Source organism: Dipodomys merriami, unplaced genomic scaffold (genome assembly GCF_024711535.1).
Source record: "Dipodomys merriami isolate MVZ:Mamm:240054 unplaced genomic scaffold, mDipMer1.0.p SCAF_261, whole genome shotgun sequence".
NCBI lineage: Eukaryota > Metazoa > Chordata > Mammalia > Rodentia > Heteromyidae > Dipodomys > Dipodomys merriami.
In genome coordinates this window covers 495,317-514,666 of record NW_027204060.1, presented here as the reverse complement: position 1 = coordinate 514,666, position 19,350 = coordinate 495,317, and the positions used below count along the sequence as shown (strand labels likewise).

Genomic DNA, 19,350 nt, shown 5'->3' with positions numbered 1-19,350 from the left:
GTTCTTCTCCAGCTGGAAATTTGAACAACGATAAGAACATAAACATAAACAAAACATAAACTTCCAGAAGTAATACATTTTGCCACGCCGCCTTGGGGAGAAATGTGTTCTCTGAATCCGCCCCGGGGACCCAGGGTCCCTCCACCCTTCCTTCTGGACTCTCTGGCTTTCCCACCACTCATCCACTGTCCTTACCTCCCTCCCGGTTCAAGCTCTTCCCCTTGTTACCCTGCTGACCACAGCCTCCTTTCCCGTTTCTTCCACCCCCTTCCCTCTCCACTCTGCTGCCCAGGCTGTTCTGCCTGGTCTGTTTGGCTGAGATTCCAGCTTGTCTCCAGATCTGCCCCATTTCCTGTCCCCACCAGCCCAGAAGGCTATCGACCTGCTCCTGTTCCTGGGTTCCCAGCCTCCATTCCTTGAGCATCGTCCTCCATTCCCTGAGCACCATCATTCCCTGAGCACCTTCCTCCACTCCCTGAGCACCGTCCTCCGCTCCCTGGGTACTGTCCTCCATTCCCTGAGTACCATCCTCCATTCCCTGAGCACCCTCCTTAATTCCCTGAGCACCATCCTCCGCTCCCTGAGTACTGTCTTCCATTCCCTGAGCACCATCCTTCATTCCCTGGGCACCGTCCTTCATTCTCTGAGTATCCAGCAGGAGTCGGGCTGATGCAGGGCTTCACAGGGACACCCTTGGCCACTCCATAGAGAGAGGCTCGTCCACTCATCAGCCCAGAGGACAGCTGGGAGGTTCGGGAAAGTCAGCCATTTGGCCTAGTCGCTCATGCCCGGCTGCTGTCTGCGTTGGGATTTCCAAATCGTAAGTTCTGTAGATGCTTGCTCCCTCTCTACATGTTAAATACTCGTGAGGCCGTGTCTGTAACTGTGGTTGTTTTAGCTTCATTCGCTTACATACATGGATAGCGTCCATTGTACTTCCAGGGAAGGAAAGGCGGCTGTGCACACCTGAGGTGCATCATGGACATCGAAGGACTGTGATTGGCACACAGCAGGAAGGCTTGATTGGTGCACATCTGAGGAGGACCGTGATTGGTGCACGTCTGAGGAGGACCGTGATTGGTGCGCGTCTGAGGAGGACCGTGATTGGTGCGCGTCTGAGGAGGACCGTGATTGGTGCGCGTCTGGGGAAGACCATGATTGGTGCGTGTCTGAGGAGGACCGTGATTGGTGCGCGTCTGAGGAGGACCGTGATTGGTGCGCGTCTGAGGGCTGTGAGGCTTTGACTGGCTCACACTGGAGAAGGATGATGATTGGACCTGTGATTGGCGCACACTGGAGAAGGATGCTGATTGGGGCACAGTCTGTGGTTGGCACATCTGAATCTTGTGATTGGCACACATCTCAGGGCGGCGATTCCCTAGCAGCTGGCCACAAGCATGCCACGCTCCTCTCCTTGCTATTGAAGCAGTGTATTTCTCAGCCTCCTCAGTCAGTCTGGAAACTTCTCTCCTGTAGACTCCATCCCTTCCACACCACCTCCCCTTCCCTGCCTCTCCCCCCCCCCCAGTCCAGGTGTTATCCTTCCCTTCCCCCCCTCCCCCCAACCCCTCAGTCTTGGTGCTATTCCTCCCTTCCCCCCCCCCACCCTAGTCCAGGTGTGGCAAACTTAGGTCTCCATGCACACTCTCCAAACGCTCTTCCATAGCCTCTTTGCACTCTCAACATGCAGGGGTAGAGGGGGCTGAGTGACCTCCTGGGCTTTTCCCAGACTCCACAGAGGTCAGCTGAGCTGGGTGAGCCTGGAGCTCCTGCTGGTGCCTGGACTCCTCACCTGCACTGTAACTCTTCTAATGGACCCAGCATTGTGAGGCCCAGGAAAGCTAAGGACAGTGAAAGTCTAACCTTCCTTTCCACCTTTCAGGCATTTGGTGTCTGGAGTCCTATCCTGCAGTATAGGTCCAGCATCTGTATGCCCATTATAAACCGGCACACCAAACAGCGCAGTAGATGCACTTCTATCTGGTCAGGCCGGAAAGAGGTTGGTTCTGGGCACTCGGTGGTTTCACACACACACACACACACACACACACACACACACACACACACACACACACACACACACACTAGCCAGTAGATCCTTCCGTTCCACTCTGAGGAGAGAGCTGTCCATGGATCCTTCCCTTCTGCCCACACAGACAGACAACAGTTCCCTTAGTGTTGGCAGCCTGAATCCTGCTTTTACAGCCCAGAGCTTGATCGTTCTAGGTCCTGAGAGCTACAAATTTATGGCTCCCAGCATTAAAAGCTAGAGGTTGACAGCTCTAAGTGCCCAGGCCCTGGAGAGCTAGAGGTTGATAATCCCAAGATTTCAAAGCCAGTGATGTGCAGATGTTGGTGCTCAGATCTGAGGCGTATTGCTTTGGGCTTTAAGCCCCGAAGGCTGAGACCAGCAGTTGGTATTACAGATCGTGTGTTTCAGGTGCTGGGAAACCTTGCTTTTATTCCTTGGCATTGCTCTGTAAAGCTTCACACAGCCGCAAGCTCTTCACAGCCACTGTTCTTCCCCAGGCCACACAATTTCTTCACCCTGCTGCTACCTGGAACTCTTGGTGGAGGGGCAGTACAAGGAGAGAAGGACTGCCCAGTTTCTAATCCAGCCTCTATGTCTGCTTACAACTCCTAGTGTACCACAAGCCTCTAACAGGTACCAGTACGAATAGTAGATGTGCGCCAATCATGAGCCTCAAATGTGCACAAATCACCAGCCAACTGTGTATTAATCAATCCCAGCCCTCCAATAACCAGCCTCAGTTGTGTGCTATTTACAGCTGAATGTGCACAGCCCATGTTTTCTGCTGACCTGCTTGGGGGGGGGGAGGGGGAGAGGGACTACCCCAAGGCCTGAGAATTGCCCCCAAGAGGGGGCATGGCCATGTGCAGCTGGAAGTGAATTCTCCTGCCAGGATGGTATCTGGAGCAGTCATGACTGGAGCAGGGCCTCCCGAAGCAGTCATGGTGTCAGTGCAGAGCTGAGTGGAATTTCCCTGGAGCTCCTTGGAGCTCAAAGCAGCCGGCTCTCCTCTGCGACTCTCTTCCACAACTACAGCCCATTAATACTGTTCATTCTCAACTACTCTTCACGAGTGAATCACTTTGTTACTGGAGCGCCTGTTAAATCCCAACAGTGTCATGAAGACAGGGGTTCACATGGTAATATTCACCCAGGATGGGGCTGCTTGTAACCAGTTTGTGTCGACATCCGACTCACTGTGCGTATGCATCCCTCAGGCACACGGCTGGATACCAGCTCTGATGGGAAGGTAATTAGTGTTCTTAGATCACCTCTTCCCTGTACTTTCACCCCGGTCCTACACCTACATGCAGGCTAGATAAATGGAGAGAGCGCTTTCTCTCCAGCTACAGTCCATCTTAGGTTGTGAGGTTGTCTGCATGGTGTCACCAGTGGCTCTCGAAGTCAATGACGCAGTATAGGCACAAGGTCATCTTCCTCTTAGATCATGGGGGTCAGAACTTCTCACAGAACTCAGTGGGGAAGGTGTTACCTCTGTTACGTGACCTCTGAGAGCTCAGCTGAGAAGCATTGTGTGGCTGTGACCTGACTGGCTACATGCTTGACTCAGTCCTCCCATTTGGTACAATTGGAATGACTGGGGGCTCTGTGCAGTGTTCCTGTGTCTGTCTGTCTGTCTCTCCCTCCTCCTCTTCCTCCTTCTCAGACTTCCTCTCCCCGCTTCTCTCTCACCTTCTTTTCAGAACCACATCACAAAGTCTATCTTTCTGTGTGTAGCAGTCTGAATACCCTGCTTCTTTACTGCAGCTCAGAGTGGCAAGACACATGTTCCCACAAATAACACTGTGGGCCTCAGACGTCACATTGATTGTTTTTGTCACCTTGAATTAGCTAAAGAGTCAGAAGCCCTCCCAAGTTCAAGGGCATGGCATTTCTGCCATGTTGTTACTACCCTCCTCACAGGAAAAGGGACACCTGAACACCAATCTCCAACTGCTACATAAATCTCTGTCTTGAAAACAATCGCAACCAGTTCTAGTAGCCTGTCCATGGGTTCGGAGCTCTCACACACTGAGCTTCAAGTCAGCATCCTCACACAAGTCTACAGAAGATAGCCTCCCCAGCATTGGCCAGGCCTTACCCTGGCCTCAAGGTGGTGGCTGTTCTGGACTCTGAGTGTCCTGTCTGTCCATGCCCAGAGCTTCCTCTCCCTGAAGCTGGCCCTCCCTTCCCCCCCCCCCCCCCCCCCGGCATCTGCTTCCTGCCCCATCTACACCACCCTCCTTCCGGCTTCTCCCTGCCGCTGCCCTCGGGAAGATTCTCCTCTCTCTCCATTTCTAACTTTATTGTCTCCACTGTTGGAGCACAGTCCTCCTCTCACTGACTTACCATCTCAGTTATAACCACTACTTTTTAATAATTACTGTTTCAGTCTTCATAATGACTATGGGTAAATGTAGCATCAGAAACACCAGCCCTTCGTAATCTATAAGCCAAATGGATTCTCTCTTTCTCTGCCTCTGTCTCTCTGCCTTTCCTGGGAATTAAACTAGGTCCGACTAGTGTTCTCTAGCTGAGCCACAACCTCAGCCTTGACTTTCTTGAGATCAGGCTCTGCTGCTGACCTCTGACTAAGGATCTCCCGGCCAGTGCCTCCTGAGTATGGACGGGAGGAATGTGCCACCACGCGCAGCTCACAGATTCCTTGTGACACAGATATCCTCTGCACCAGACATTTCTCCTGCATGTCACATCCTCAGGACATGGTCTGGGCCCCTCCAGCTTGGGTCCCTGTGGTCCCTTCTTGTCAGGTGGCCGTGGGGTCTGGCCGCCACCCTCAGCCTGTACTGCTCTACCGCCCACAGTCCCTGGAAGATGCCCCTCCTTTCTCCACCATGGGGATAGCCTGCCCTCTGCGCCCCCACCCATCTCTCAGTGGAGTGTGCTCACAGTGGCACGTCGTACCCCCAAGCTGCCCACCTCCGTCTCCAGCATACAGGCATCCTCATGGTTTTACACCACCCCTTTCCACACAAAGCTGGTAACATTCATTACAACGTGATGCATGTGCCAGGAAGGACAGTGATGGCCAGTTTTCAAAGTGAACAAGAGATTTTTCCACCATGTGCTATGAGCTGTACCAGGCAGGCCACGTGCCGGATGAAGGTGGCCAGTGAGGTAAAGACGGAGGCTGACCGGCCAGACAGCACCTTGAAGGATCTGTGATTCTGCCAGCTGCCCTCATGTCCCAGGACATCATCCATCACCCTTCTTATTTAAGCTCTGCAGGCATCTTCCTGATGCACAATTAGATCCTCTTAAAGGAGAGCCAGGTGTCTGTGATTGTGACTGAGATACAGACACTAGGGGTGGGGCTGGGAAGCCATCAGTGTCAATCTGCTTGCCATGAGTTAGTCCTCGAGGGCTGGTGAACTCTGGGTGAACAGTGGAGAGATCAAGATTCTGAAGAGCAGACTCTGGGCTAGAGTGACTGAAGTAAATGGTGAACCTGGACAGGGTATGTGGGGGGAAGTAGGTCACACAACCCCTCCTGTTAGTGCATTTTTAGCCGGATGTACTTGAATTGGGTGATATATCCCCACAGGACATAACAGAGTTCAAACACATGATGGAGATCCATAGTAAGCGCCAGTCTGACCATGTGAACCCTTTGAGACCCAGAGTCACCAGATGAGAGCAGACAACAAGTCCTCGAGCCCTGGTCACGGCTGGACCATGACATAGTGTGGCTCAGCCTGCTGCTGCCCAGTGTCCCTGTAGGGTTTGCTCTACCTGACACCACAGGCATCCTATAATACCTATGGTGTGGCCCAGGTATATAAGCAGTCAGAAACCTAGGGCTTTAGGCCTGCAACCTGACGGTCAAAAGCACAGGTGGATTATGTAACTGCAACCCCTTTGTACATCACCTGCAAAACAACAATAAAAAATTACAAAAACACACATGGAGGTTTGCTTTCCTGCTCACAGTTCAAACCAAGAGAGGCAATAAAACTGTCAGCATTTGCAGAAATCAATTCACTGATACTATCTTCAACTGAAAATAGCTGTCTGAGAGAGAGAAGGCACACTTGTAACAAGATTAACAACTGAGCAGCTCTTCGCTCATTAAAGATCGTTTTGAAAAAGTCTCTCATCCCTACTTCTTTCCACCTTTCATAGCAAAGAAGAATGTGCAGCATTTTACCACATTCATGTTAAAATGCAAACACCCAGCTGGCAGAAGTGGCTCATGCCTAGAAACTCAGTTACTTAGGAGGCTGAGATCTGAGGACTGAAATTGGAAGCTAGCCAGAGCAGGGAAGTCCATGAGATTCTTATCTCCAGCTAACCACCAAAAAGCTGGAAGGAGAGCTGTGGCTCACGTGGTAAAACACCAGCCTTGGGTCCAGGGGGGGCACCCAGGCCCTTGATTCAAGCCCAGAACTGGAAAAAAATTAAAATAAAAACCCAGGACGAAAGTGCGTGTTCATATACGGTATCATGTGTGAATGATAAACACTGAACTACAGGTGTTCCTCCAGCTCACTCTGTTTCTTTTGGTTAACGGGTGTCAGTATCGACCTGCTGTCCTGGCCTGCATTCCTTGTGAGATCTGCTTTCAAATAAAGACCTTGCTCCCCTCTGAAGCCAGAGCCAGGGATTAAGTCGGTCACCTGCAGAGCTCCCTTCTGAGTGTATCATAGATTTTTCCCAGCCAGGTAATCATGATGGCAGTGTTCTTCCCTCCCGTGTTACCAGGACCCCTCTTGCTTCTCCCCACTCCGCCCCCCTTCCCTCCCCCCTCCCCAACCAGCTCACTCCAAGTGACTGCCCTCCTGCCAACTGTTCACCCAGGCTGTGGCTGGCTTAGACTGTGCATCCACCCCTGTGCCTGTGCTGGCTGACAACAGCAGACCAGGACTGGCTCAGTCTACCACTGTGCAGGGTTCATGCATCCCCACAGTGTTTGAATATCAATGGGGTTTGAAGGTCCTGTGCTGTGTCTGCAGTGTGCATCTCACCACAGCAGACACCCTCCCCTGCATCGTGACAGACACCCTCCCTGCATCGTGACAGACACCCTCCCACTCTCAGCACTTAGGAAGAACTTTCCATTGAACAAAATTTCCAGGAAGCAACCTATAGAGTTCAGTTCTTAACATTAAAGTCGGAACTAAACGCATACTGATGCATGGAGAAAAAAGGTTCAAGGACTCCAACCCTAGGTTTAGGAAATCAAGGAGTTAGGGTGAGTTCTTCTTGAATCAGAAGGATAATTATCTGTGTCATTTTATGTAGGTATTAAGTAGCACACATGCACCTACCAACACACACACACACACACACACACACAAACTCTACCAAAGCTGATCTGAGTAAGTATGAGTCACCAACAGTGAAATTTACACATCTAACCAAGGAACAAACAGAGACCGACATGTCAGGAGAACAGCATGAAATCTGTACTTTTTATCCACAGGCATTTATTGCAGGAGATGGCGGCAGGCACTGGAAATCCCCAGAGGGTCACCCCCCGCCCCACACACCTTCACAGAGAGGAAGAATAGTACAGACTTAAATTGGTTCCTTCCCAGTATTTGCGATCTTTTTCCCTCTCTCTTTCTCTCTATAGGTATCTCTGTATATCTACAGATCATCGATAGATGATACATAGATATTAGGAGATAGGTGAATAGTGATAGGTGATACATAATAGGCAAGAAAGATTAGATAAATGTAACATACCTAGGAGAAGCAGTGTAGGCTAACAGAAGCTCAAAATGACTGTCAGGATGGTTATCTCTGTGGATTAAGATATTAAATTTACATTAAAAATGATTAAAGCCAATGTTTTAAGCCAGTATGAAAAGTATGTCTTAAGGTAGCATTCAGTATTTTAAGGAATTACGTTCCTAAATGATAATCTTAGGGATTGTCCTGTATGGGGAGTTTCTCTCAAACACTCGTTTTTACAGCTCTTAAGAAATCACCTGTGCTGGACCCTCCCCTCCACAGCCTTCCCTCCACCTAAAGATGTGGGAAAGCTGCTCTGTCTGGCTCTGCAGGAAGTAGGAGCCAATCAGCCCAGTGTCATAGCTTTATTGATTATTTTCCAGTTTCACTGGTGTCAGACAGCACAACTCAGTGGCCGTGGCTGAGAAGCCCTGCCACATCTATCAACAGCAGTCAGGAGGCTTGTCACCGGGCTGTAGATGTGCTTGTGTGCACGTGCATCATACACACACATGCACACAAATGAGCACGCACACACACACACACACACACACACACACACAAAGATTTTGCATATTCCTGCATGCAAACTATATTATGCTTTTACAAATTTGTGCTTTTTTTTTTTTTAACAAAACACAATTACATATAACTGGTCTGGGCTTCATTAAGCTACCAGGGACTGAGAAAACTCCAAAGAGGCAGAAAATGTCAAATAACACTCCAGTGGAACCACCATCACCAAGCTATCGCTATTAAAATCAGTAATATAAAAATAAAAAGTGCTTTTTTGAAAAAAGCACTAAACCATAACATAATTAAGATTCACAAACCTTGATATGTAACATATTCATATTAATGTATGTTGATGTAGAAGATACAATGTACAACAGAGAAAAAAGACACGTTGTCAAACTTGGAAGCCCCAAAATACAGTTACCACTAGAGAATTAAAGTTAGCAGTTGCCAAAGGAAAACAGCCTGAAATCAACAGCAATAATTGGTAGTGTGTTACATATAAACCCTAAAGGAATTATGATTCTTCTATTAAATCTTAAGAAGAAACACAATCAAAAACAGTTCAGAAATAAGTAGCAGCAACTGATTGTACCAGTTAGCTTTTTCTCTTCCATCTCCCCAAAGTTTGTCCTTAACTTCTAGTTTTGTATCTAAGAATGTGCAGTCTGCTAGCCTTCTACACTGAGAGGTCATATCTGCAACAAGCCTTTGGCTTTTGGAATAGGAGTTCTGCGCGCACGCGCACGCACACACACACACACACACACACACACACACACACACACACACACACACACTGCTTTATTATACTCTGTACTAATCATAACCGGACACCAAACCTAATCTGCAGAAATAGATCCGGAAGCAGGCAGACATGCAAATGTACTACTAGGTAAAAATAATCACTTATATTACAATATGGACTTTTCATATTTTACCAAAATAAAAACCAAAGTCTTGAATATTTCAAGTTCCAATATTTGAATAGCATCACAATACAGAATTCTCACTTTACCTAGGCATTGTACATTATGTAAAACACACTAGTTTGACATTAATATTATACATGGCAATAAATATAATTTACATCTCTATACTGTGCTTCCAAGAGGCGCTTGCAGTCTGTACAAGCAAAAGACTGATCATGAGCCTTGTCAATAAATACTATTACAATGCTTACAGTTTGACCAGCAAAGTTACAGTTTCAATAGACCTCACAAGCAACACCCCTCTTGGTACAGGGACTCACGAAGCTCCCACTGCTGCAAGTACCATCCACGGCAACATCCAACCAAAGAGAGATTTGTGTTCTGTCTAAGCAGAGAAGACGCAGAGCTGGGACCTGGCCAGCTCACAGCTGGTCAACCCTGTAGGAATTTTTGACAAGGACTGACTAAAGACAGAAAATACAGGAGACATTGCACACCTGTGGCTGCCTAGTGGTTTTACTGCTTCCCTTATGGCCTCAGCAGATGGACATCATCCAACCTTGAAAATCCACCAAGACTGGCCTTCTGAGGGCTAGGCGTCCCACCACATCAGGTGTCCATCCGAATTCTGACCTTCACACTGCATTTCATCTTCATCTTATTTCCATGACAAATCCATGTTCATGAGCTGAGCTGCCAATTTTTAAGCATTCAGAAAAGCTTGGACTTAATATTGAAATCTCTTTGTAGAGTGAAATGGTTTGTTTTCTAAGGCGAACACAGCTGTAGCTATCCTTCCATCCAGAGGCCTCCAGACTTCCGTCTCTAATATCAGAGGACGTGTGTGGTCATGCTGCATGCGTGGATCAGGCTCCTGGCGCTCTGTGCTCATCCTCTGCATGTCCTGCCAAGAACACAGGTCTTCAGGGATTCTCCTCCTGGAAGAAGCTGACAAGAAAGGCCATCCTTGTAACCATTTGCCCGCATCCATGCATCATGATCTACTTGGGCTGGGGATGTAGCTTAGGTAGACCCCTTGCGTAGCACGCGCAGGACCCTGAGTCCATCTCTGGCACTAGGGAAAGAGAGAACAAGAAAAGAAAAAAAACATACCAAGTAATGAAAGGATGTCTTCAGTGTCTGCCTCTACCCCGCACACCCCAAAAGCTGAAACAATATTTCACACACTCAAACCCAGGCTGGGCAACTAGAAACCTAAAAGGAAGAAAATTGAAAGAGGAGAAATGGCTACAGAAATGTGTCTATTAGGTTGTGAGTTCAAATACCAGCACAGGCCCTGGCGCTTCCATTCTTTATTTTACTGAACACATATTTACATGTTTCAAGGGGTCAGGGGAGTAAACACATATGGTCGGTATTGTCTTCTAGGTACTGAAACAGACAGTGTTGTATGGACCTTCGATGTAAGGGCCTTGAAGATCTTGTCACACTGAATGAAGTACAGGAGGCTGCTTCTTGATATAAGTTCTGGAATCCTACGAGTAACAACCGAGTGCGTGGAAGAATCACTGTGCAGGCAGGCTAAGAACAGCTTTTCTTCAGTGAGGTGATACAGAAAGCCTCACAAACCCTCAGTCCACCCAGGGAATGACTGGCAAGAACTGATAACCAGTACTGAGCCCCACAGGACACCGCGGGGCTTCCTTCCCGAATGCAGCCCCAGGCGTCACTCGGAGAGCTGTTCAGCCTCAGCTGCAGCCTCTGGTGCAGGCTGTTTGCACAACAGCTTTCCAACAACCAAAAAAAAAAAAAAATGCCCTTTATCTGTAGTTACTGTGTTTCTTTACTACACTCCTTACATAAAACTTGACCTCTCAGAGGGCTGTAAATTCAGCAATTCATCATTCATTAAAAATTACTATTCAAGTTGCTGAAACATTTTACAAATGTTTTATTCATGCCTGCCAGAGATCACAGAAAAGCAATGCCATCATTTTCAATTCTTAGTGGCTTGTTTAGCACTCCCTACAGCTTACTTTGTTTCAGTGATACTTCAGATTTTAGTTAAGAGTTTTCCATTTTTCTCCTTCCACATGTGTTTCTTTTCCTTTCCCAAACCCAAATGTTCAGGTATAAAATGTATTAAAAGATTATCTCCTGTCCTGCTGCATTTGCTGTTTCCTAACACTCTGAAGAAGCCAGTGGAACCTTTCTTTACCACTCTGACTTAAAAGTCCTCATGTAGGGTTCTCCCTCTCTTCGCCTAGTCCCCCTCCCCATCCCCTCCTGCCCCACTACCTCCTGCCCTTCCATCTACCTCCCACCCCCCTTTGCCACTTCTGAGCAAAGTTGGCCCGCTGTGGTGTGGAAAGCTTCAAGCTCTTCAGGCTGAAATGTCTGTTATCTTGCGTCCCACAGCCTTCAATGCTTGGGACCTGAGTTTGCCATTTCTGGGCACTGTTTTTTACAGGGGAGAGAGGCTCAGGCTGGCTGGGAAGCAGAGCTGTCCCTGGCGGGCCCTGCCTCCCAGCCACGGAGCCAGGGAAGGCTTGGGGCCCCAGGAAGCCTGCGCTGTTTGCAGGTGAGATGCCAGCCAGGCTGCCAACCCCCATCCCAGGCTGCCAACCCCCCATCCCCTGGGATGGCCTCCCAGAAATGATCAGGACAGCCTCTCTTTCCAAGGCTTTCCTATGAGCTTCCCACAGAGAAGTAGGCTGCTACCCTGGATGTGGCTCGGAGCTGAGGCACACCAGCTCCAGGGCTGCAGCTGTGTGTGCTCAGTATTGTCTTCTGCTGGGGATTTCAGCTTGCTCTGGCCGTCACAATCTATGGCTGGAAGCAACAGAGTCTGGACAAACCCAAAAGCCAAGCTGCATGGGCAAACTTCCCTGCAGGAACTCTACCAACATCCTACACAAGGGCTCCAGCTCCTGGAGAGGCTTGACGCCTGTGGGTACAGAGGCCCCTGCACGCAGGAGGCAGAAGGGAAAGGAAAAGCTCAACCACTGTTGGCTCCAGTTGGTCAAAGACGACTGAGGGAAAGGAGGCAGAGTGTGAACGTGCCCTCTCCAGCAGTCCCTGTGGGTTTTACAAACCACTTTCTAGGATGTGCTCTGAGTGACCGAAGCCACCCAGGGAGGCCCGGGAGAGTACCCGGGAGAGGCCTTACCGTGCAGGAGGGCGGGCACCGGCCCCGCGTGCCTTCACAGGCTGGTGTCTCCATTCTGCTTGAACTCGGAGAGGATGTTGAGGGTCAGGTCTTCGCTCTTGGACTGCAGGTTGGCCTCGCTCCTCCGGGAGGCCTTCCTGGTGGCCCGGGAGAGCCTCCTGCGGAACGTGTCCCCTGCCAGGAAGTAGAGGATGGGATCCACGCAGCTGTTGAGGCTGGCCAGCCCGCGGGTCACCTGGTAGGTGGCGTAGACGCGATCGTTGAAGGCGCACATCTCCGGGGTCTGGAAGTCCAGCCGGGCGCGCAGGTTCATGGTCTTCATGACGTGGAAGGGGATGTAGGACACGGCAAAGACGGCGAGGACAATGATGACCAGGTAGATGGACTTCCTGCGCAGCGGCGAGTGGTCCAGGTCGTTGCGCACGAGCGCGCGCACGATCCGGCCATAGCAGGCCAGGATGAGCACGAGCGGCACGCAGAACATGGCCACGGTGGTGCACAGGCTGTAGAGGAAGTAGCCGCGCAGGTGCTCGTCGGAGGTGGTGTCGTAGCAGGCGACCGTCTTGTTGGGGCGCACGCCGGTGCCCGAGTAGAAGAGGATGGGCGCGATGGCGGCGGCCACCAGCAGCCAGACGAGCGCGCTGACGCGCACGGCTCCCGCGCGCTGCAGGCGGCCGAGCGAGCGCAATGGGTGCACCACGCCGCTGTAGCGGTGCGCGCTGATGCAGGTCAGGAAGAGGATGCTGCCGTACAGGTTCACGTGGAAGAGGAAGCGCTGCAGGCGGCACAGCGCGTCGCCGAACACCCAGTCGGTGCGGTTGAAGTAGTAAAAGACCAGCGCGGGCAGCGTTAGCACGTAGAGGAAGTCGGCCAGCGCCAGGTTGAACATGTACACCGAGATGCCGCTCCACGGCCGCAGGTGGCACACGAACATCCACATGGCCACGCTGTTGCCCACGAGCCCCACCACCGCCACTACGATGTACACGGCCGGTAGGTAGTAGAACTGGAAGCCGGTCTTGGTCAGTGCGCAGCGAAACGCGGCGGCCGGTGGTGCGGCCGAGCCGTTGCCCCAAGGCGCGGACACCGACGCGGGGCCGCCCAGGAAGGCGGCATCCGTCCCGTTCGGGACCGACGGCCACGGCACCGCGGTCATGCTCTGCGGCGCGGCCCGGGCAGCGGCTCCGAGGGGCGGGCGCGGGCTGCGGGCGGGCGGCGGCGGCCCGAGGCGCGGGCCGCATGGGCCAAGCGGGCGCGCGGGCTGGGCGGGCGGCGGGGTTCGCCCGCGCCGGCGGCCATGAAACCCGCCCGGGGCGAGCCGCCGAGCCTGCCCCGGGCCGCCCGGGGAGGTCTCTCTGTGCCGCGGCGCGCGGGCTCCGCCGCCAACTTTCCCGCCGCGCTGCCCCGGGCTCCGCGCCGCCCGCGGGGCTCCGGCCGGGCTCTCCCCGCGCGCGGAGGGCGCCGCCCGCCTCCGCCGCCCGAAGGTCAACTCGGCTGCAGCGCCGTCCTCGCGCTGACCCGGGAAGCCGGGGCCAGGAGCCGGGCGCCCGCCGCGCCGCCGCCTCCTCCTCCTCCTCCTCCTCCTCCGGCCGCGCCCGCCCCGAGCTCCGCCCCGCGCCCACCCCGCGCCCGCCCCGAGCCTCCTCCCGCCCCGCGCCCGGCTGTCCGCGCCCGCCCCGCACCGGAGCCGCTGCCCCGCGCCGGGTTCCCTGCGCCGCAGCCCCGGCCCTCCGCGAGGCAGCCGCGCTCCCAATACCGGGCGGGCGGGGCGCCTGAAGTCTAAGGAGGGGGGCGGAGCCTGAGTGCCCGGAGTCCGCGCCCAGCCCGAGGAGGGCGTGCCCGCCCCGGCGGGTCCCGCCGCGCGCCCCGCGGAGTCCCCGGGAGAGGCCCAGGGTCTTCCGGAGGGAGCCGAGGGGCTCAGCGGAGGCCGGGGTCCGGGGGAGGCCAGGGTTCGAGGAGGGTCGGGGTCCCGGGGAGGTCGGGGTTCGGGGAGGGTCGGGGGTCCCGAGAGGTCGGGGGTCCGGGGAGGTCGCGGGTCACGGGGAGGCCGGGGCTCGGGGGAGGGTCGGGGGCCCCGGGGAGGGTCGGGGGTCCAGGGAGGGTCGGAGGTCTGTGGAAGGTCGGGGATCCCGGAGAGGAAGGGGTTGCGGGGAGGGTCGGGGTCCTGGGGAGGTGAGGTCGGCGTCCCGTGGAGGTCCGGGCGGGTCCGAGCGACCCCGGCCCTGGTGCGCCCCCGGCCGGGCAGCTGGCGGAGGCCGGGCCCCGGGGCACGCGGTCGTCTGGCTCCCCCTCCTGTTCCCCAGGCTCGGGGAGCCGCGGACTCCCCGGAGAGAGAAGCCCGCCACCCGCGGGCCGAGGCCCTCCGGCCCCGCCCGGCGCCTTCTGCTGAGCGGCCAGGCTTGGCTGGGTGAGACCGCAGCGCCCCGCAGAGCCCAGCGCTAATTCCAGCCCGCTGTTCCAAAGGCAGGCATGACAGCTGGGGTTTATTCGTACCTCACTTCTTTAAATTGAGTTGATCATCTGCAGTTGCGCTAAAAAGTTCCCTGCAGAGGAAGACCGGACCGCCCTCACCACTGAGAATGGAAACACGAAACACGAGGCTGTGCATTTTAAAAACTTTAATTATCAACTGGGTTTCTTACAATCCCTTTTCTGTAACGTGTTAACACAAGCTTCTCTCCTGGAGGACAAACAATCCAAGGACAAAACATCCACAAAACACACAGGTTAGAGAGTCTTTCTGGTTCCAATGTTATATGACAAGTGTACCCTTAAAAGTACTCGGAGGGCCAGGTGGCTCACACCTGTCATCCTATGACTCAGGTGGCAGAGATCTGAGGATCATGGACCGAGGCCAGCACAGGCAGGAAAGTGTGCGAAACTCATCTCTAATTAACCACCAGAAATCGGAAGTGGAGCTGTGGCTCAAGTGGTAGAGCTCCATCCAGTCTTCAGCAAAGAAAAGCTCAGGGATAGTGTTCAGGCCCGCACACACACGTGCGCACGCACACACACACACACCTCCTTAAAGCCAGACACATGACCTAGAGAGCTCCCTCCTCCTTTCCTCCTTCCCTTACCCCTTGAAGATTCTGTCACCATAGAGAAACCTGCCCCAGAGCCAGGAGGAAGAACAATGAAGATGCCAAGAAAAGTCCAAGCAGACAGATGAGGCTGCTGGGTTTTCCTTCCATCCAGTACCCTGTCTAGCCCACCAATCACCTTTCTACTTGTTGCTTCTTCACCAAACCTCTCCATGCGGACAATTTTCCATTTCCCAGAGTTTCCATATGTCAAACCTTGGTTGCACAAGGTTCCCACGATTTTTCTCTGTCTACGAGTGCTGGTGATGTGATTGATTGAGTGGAGTACCAGGCCCTGCCACTCTGCCCTCAGGATGCTGCCAGTCCCGTCAGTGGTGTACATTGGAATGCCCACAGCTAGCCATAACAGCATGTAACATAGCAGTCCTAATAGATCTACTTTATACTCAGCCAATGTGCACCCTAAAAAATAAGCATCATTTGCTTTTCAATTCTTGCGAATATCCTTAGCAGTTGACAGTCTCACCCCATTTTAGGAGTGATGACACTGGTAGGGGAAGTAAGTGGTCATTTGTAGTCACACACTGGAAACAGGGTTTGAATTTAGCCCGCCTCTTTTTTTAAAATTTTTTATTGTAAAGATACTATACAGAGGGTTACAGTTACATGAGCAAGATAATGAGTACACTTCCTATTGGACATTGTTACCTCCTCCATTGTTTTTCCCCTACCATTCCTTCCCTCCCTACCTTCCCTGAGGTTCTTTTTTTTTTCATTGTAATTAAGTGATTACATAATTTCCCAAATTTCACAGTATTGTGGACTAATGATGCTCATTTAAAGTCACAAGTTCATTCTAACTTTCCTGGAGCAAATTGTCTATCACAGTCTATAACATATAACGGTGTACACATATACACCATACATGTGATCAGCAGCATGGGGATATTTAGTAGTGGTTTGACCAGATGAGTGGGAGTTCTTTGTTTCTTAAGTCCTGTTAATTTTGTCGTATCACCTAACATTGGATTTAGCATCCACTTATCAGGGAGACCATGTACCGTTTGTCTCTTTGCTCTTGGCTTACCTCACTCAAATGATTCCTTCTAGCTCCATCCATTTCCCTGCAAATGCCATTATTTTGTCATTTCTAATTAGCCCGCCTCTTTTTAAAGCCCTCGGGCACATAAGCCCTGTCCCGTGATGAAATGCAAAGAACTTACAGGCTGGGCACCGATAGGAAAGCTGTGCTTTTAGTGTCCTTACAGGTGGCGTGCAGGAAGGGCGTCCCAAAGACTTCCATCGGGACTGAACACCAACCAAATGTGGAGATGCTGACAGAAGAGTGCTTTATAACCTACCAAACATTCCACCTTCCTATGTGGGTTTCATAAAAATTGACCAAAACTTACATACAATCCGAACAGAAAGGTACTGGAAGTCAGCTTTGATCAGCTGTTGACTGATAAATAGACTGCCCGTGTTGTATTTTCACAAATTCTCATTAATATCATCACAAAACCTTCCTTTTTAAATCACCTTCTTTAAAATAGTAGAAACTCCAGGAAGTACTGAGCATGGGAGGACAGTGAAAAATTCTACTTGAGGCCCCAGGAGAAGGGAGAAAAGCCTGATGAGTATCAAGCCTCTAATTTTAATATAGATAAATGCCAGATCCTGATTCTGGGAGCCAATTGAGAAAAGAGCCAGTGGCTTGCACAGCTGCCAGAGCGCTTCCTGTGGGGGGAGATGCCCTGGCTTAGAGGAGGCGATCTGGGAGCTCGTGTGAGAGTCAGGGTAAAAGCATGCACGCTGTCGACACACACCTTCAAAAAACAAGACCTCTTTTCCCGTTCTCATAGGAGAATCAGAGAGAGAAACAGGAGAAGAAGCATTGTAAGGGCTTACCAGCGGATGTCCTCTGCTGGAGGAGAGCGGGCCAGGACAGATTGGAATTGCAAAGCGGGAACCGGGAAGAATGACAGGATTGTCCCACCCTGAGGCCCAGCTGCTCCCTTCAATCACACACTTGTCCTTGACCCCTGGAGCTCCTCTCAGAAGGGATCTCAGCACAGGGCATGGATGCAGAATGCAAACAGATGGGCTCACCCAAGGCTGGAAGGAGAAGAGGAAGAGGGAGCAGAGCACTCACGAGAGCTGGTAAAGTGTGTAGGTGAGCATTGGATTCATTCTAGAAATGCCTCTGGGGCTTCTTCCAGCTGAGATTCCTACAGGAAGGCTGGCAACTTCTGTTAGCCAGCTCCTGTCTGCCTTCCTACAAGAAGCCAAACTTTACCTTTTCTCCTAGAATCACCTATTGTTAGCCAAAGAAAGCATCCAAAGAGGCAGCACACTGAAGGGGGGAAGAGTCCAGTCCCTTGTCCATGGAAAAATAAAACACCACATAGAAATCAGTCAAGATTTGACTTAGAAGAGGCCCACTGTCCCAGCGTTGAATGGAGGCCATGCCTGAGGCCAGGAGTGGTCAGCTGGTTAGGGATATCATTCGTGTTTCCCACGTAGGGTTCAGCAGGACCTCCGAATCTCAAATTCATTCTAGATGCCTTATGCGAAACTAAATGTTATCTTAAGGATTATGGTACTGTTAACAATAAGCAAAAACTCACCTTCCTCGCCCGGTAGTGACTGTTTTGAGTCTCTCAGTAGTTTCTTTGACTTGACTGTGCATTCATAGCCCCAGGCAGACCCTCCCTGAGGAGCCATTAAGGCCCTCCTGGTAGGGCTCAAGACTTTCTGTTACCAACCCCTTCCCCCTAGACTCCAAGCTCAGCTCCTCTAGCAACTGCCTTTGAGGAGGAAAATATCATGTGGCCATTGTTTTGCTGCACTCACTTAAATAGGCTATGGCTGCTCCTGTGCAAACTAGTGCACCTTCAGCACTTAGGAATCTGAACAGTGACTCACCTGTGCCGGGAGCTGTTCAGAAGCTGTGCATGCATTCACTCGGGGTGAGCCTGGGGCAGGGGGAAGGGAGTGGGGGAGGGAGGGCAGGGCGAGGAAGACGGAGCTGGGTTCAGAAGTCATTTGCCAATGATCAACTAACTCCTGAGCAAAGATGAAAGAGCATGGTCCAGCTCAGTTCAACTTTCAAAGAAGAAAATGGGCCCAAGTGGTTGGAGCCTTTCCCCAGCGCCAAACAATGGACCCCAGACGGAGCACACGGTTCTTTCTGGGGATGGGCTAGGGTCCTGCCAGCCAAAGCCATGGGGAGCCACGTGTAGACTAGTGCTGAAAACAAAAAAGGAAAGAATGCCTTCTATAGCTGGGGTAAAGGGCCAGGTTATGAGGAACAAAGGGGGAATAGGAGGCTTACAAATGCCTGCTGGGGGAGGAGGGTACAGCAGGACTCAGGAGTATGAGAGGACTTGGAGATACAAGAGGACTTGGGGAGCGAAAGCAGGCAGGGCCGGGAGGCCAGCAGAGGGCGGGGAGCAGGAGGCTGGCTGCACATGGCCCAGTGTGAGCAAAGGAAACAAGCCATCCAGTCTCACAAAACCCTCCTTGAGTCAGGCGCTGGTGGCTCACCCATGTAATCCCAGCGGCCCAGGAGGCTGAGACCTACAGGGCCAGCCCAGGAAGAAAAATGCTCAAAACTCCTATTAACCAACAAGATGCCAGACTGGAACTGTGGTTCAGGAAGTAAAGAGCCAGCCCCGAGCCAAAGAGAAAGGCAGAGATCACAAATTTAAAAAGCAGAGTAAAGCAAGTTAGGTCTGTGGAAATGTCAGAGGGAGTAGATGTCCACAAACTAGATGCTGCTGTTTGATGACACGGAGAAGAGGAGGAGGAGGAGGAAGAGGAGGAGGAGGAGGAGGAGGAGGAGGAGGAGGAGGAGGAGGAGGAGGAGGAGGAGGAGGAGGAGGAGAAATAATCAGGGGATGCAAGGAATGTAGCTGGGGCGCAGCAGAAAGTCTTGTGAGACCTTCCGCCTGGCGATGGAGCCTGGGAAGGAAGGAGGGTGGATGGGAGAGGCGTGCA

The 19,350-nt window shown here is 52.0% G+C and overlaps 1 protein-coding gene across 4 annotated transcripts; it reads right to left on the bottom strand.

Moving 5' to 3' along the window:
- Positions 1-7,462: 7,462 nt before the first annotated feature.
- Positions 7,463-13,491, bottom strand: LOC138837086 (P2Y purinoceptor 1-like). 4 transcript variants are annotated; one of them, XM_070035870.1, is made up of 2 exons: positions 12,308-13,491; positions 7,463-10,252 (listed from the first exon to the last, which is right to left on the bottom strand). In XM_070035870.1, exon 1 carries the CDS (start codon positions 13,461-13,463, stop codon positions 12,342-12,344), a length of 1,122 nt encoding a protein of 373 aa, XP_069891971.1. In that variant the 5' UTR covers positions 13,464-13,491; the 3' UTR covers positions 7,463-10,252; positions 12,308-12,341. The 4 variants fall into 4 exon arrangements, with proteins under 4 accessions (XP_069891971.1, XP_069891973.1, XP_069891974.1 ...); XM_070035872.1 differs by having other exon boundaries at positions 7,463-10,125; XM_070035873.1 differs by lacking the exon at positions 7,463-10,252 and adding an exon at positions 10,317-10,392.
- Between the last annotated feature and the right edge of the window lie 5,859 nt (positions 13,492-19,350).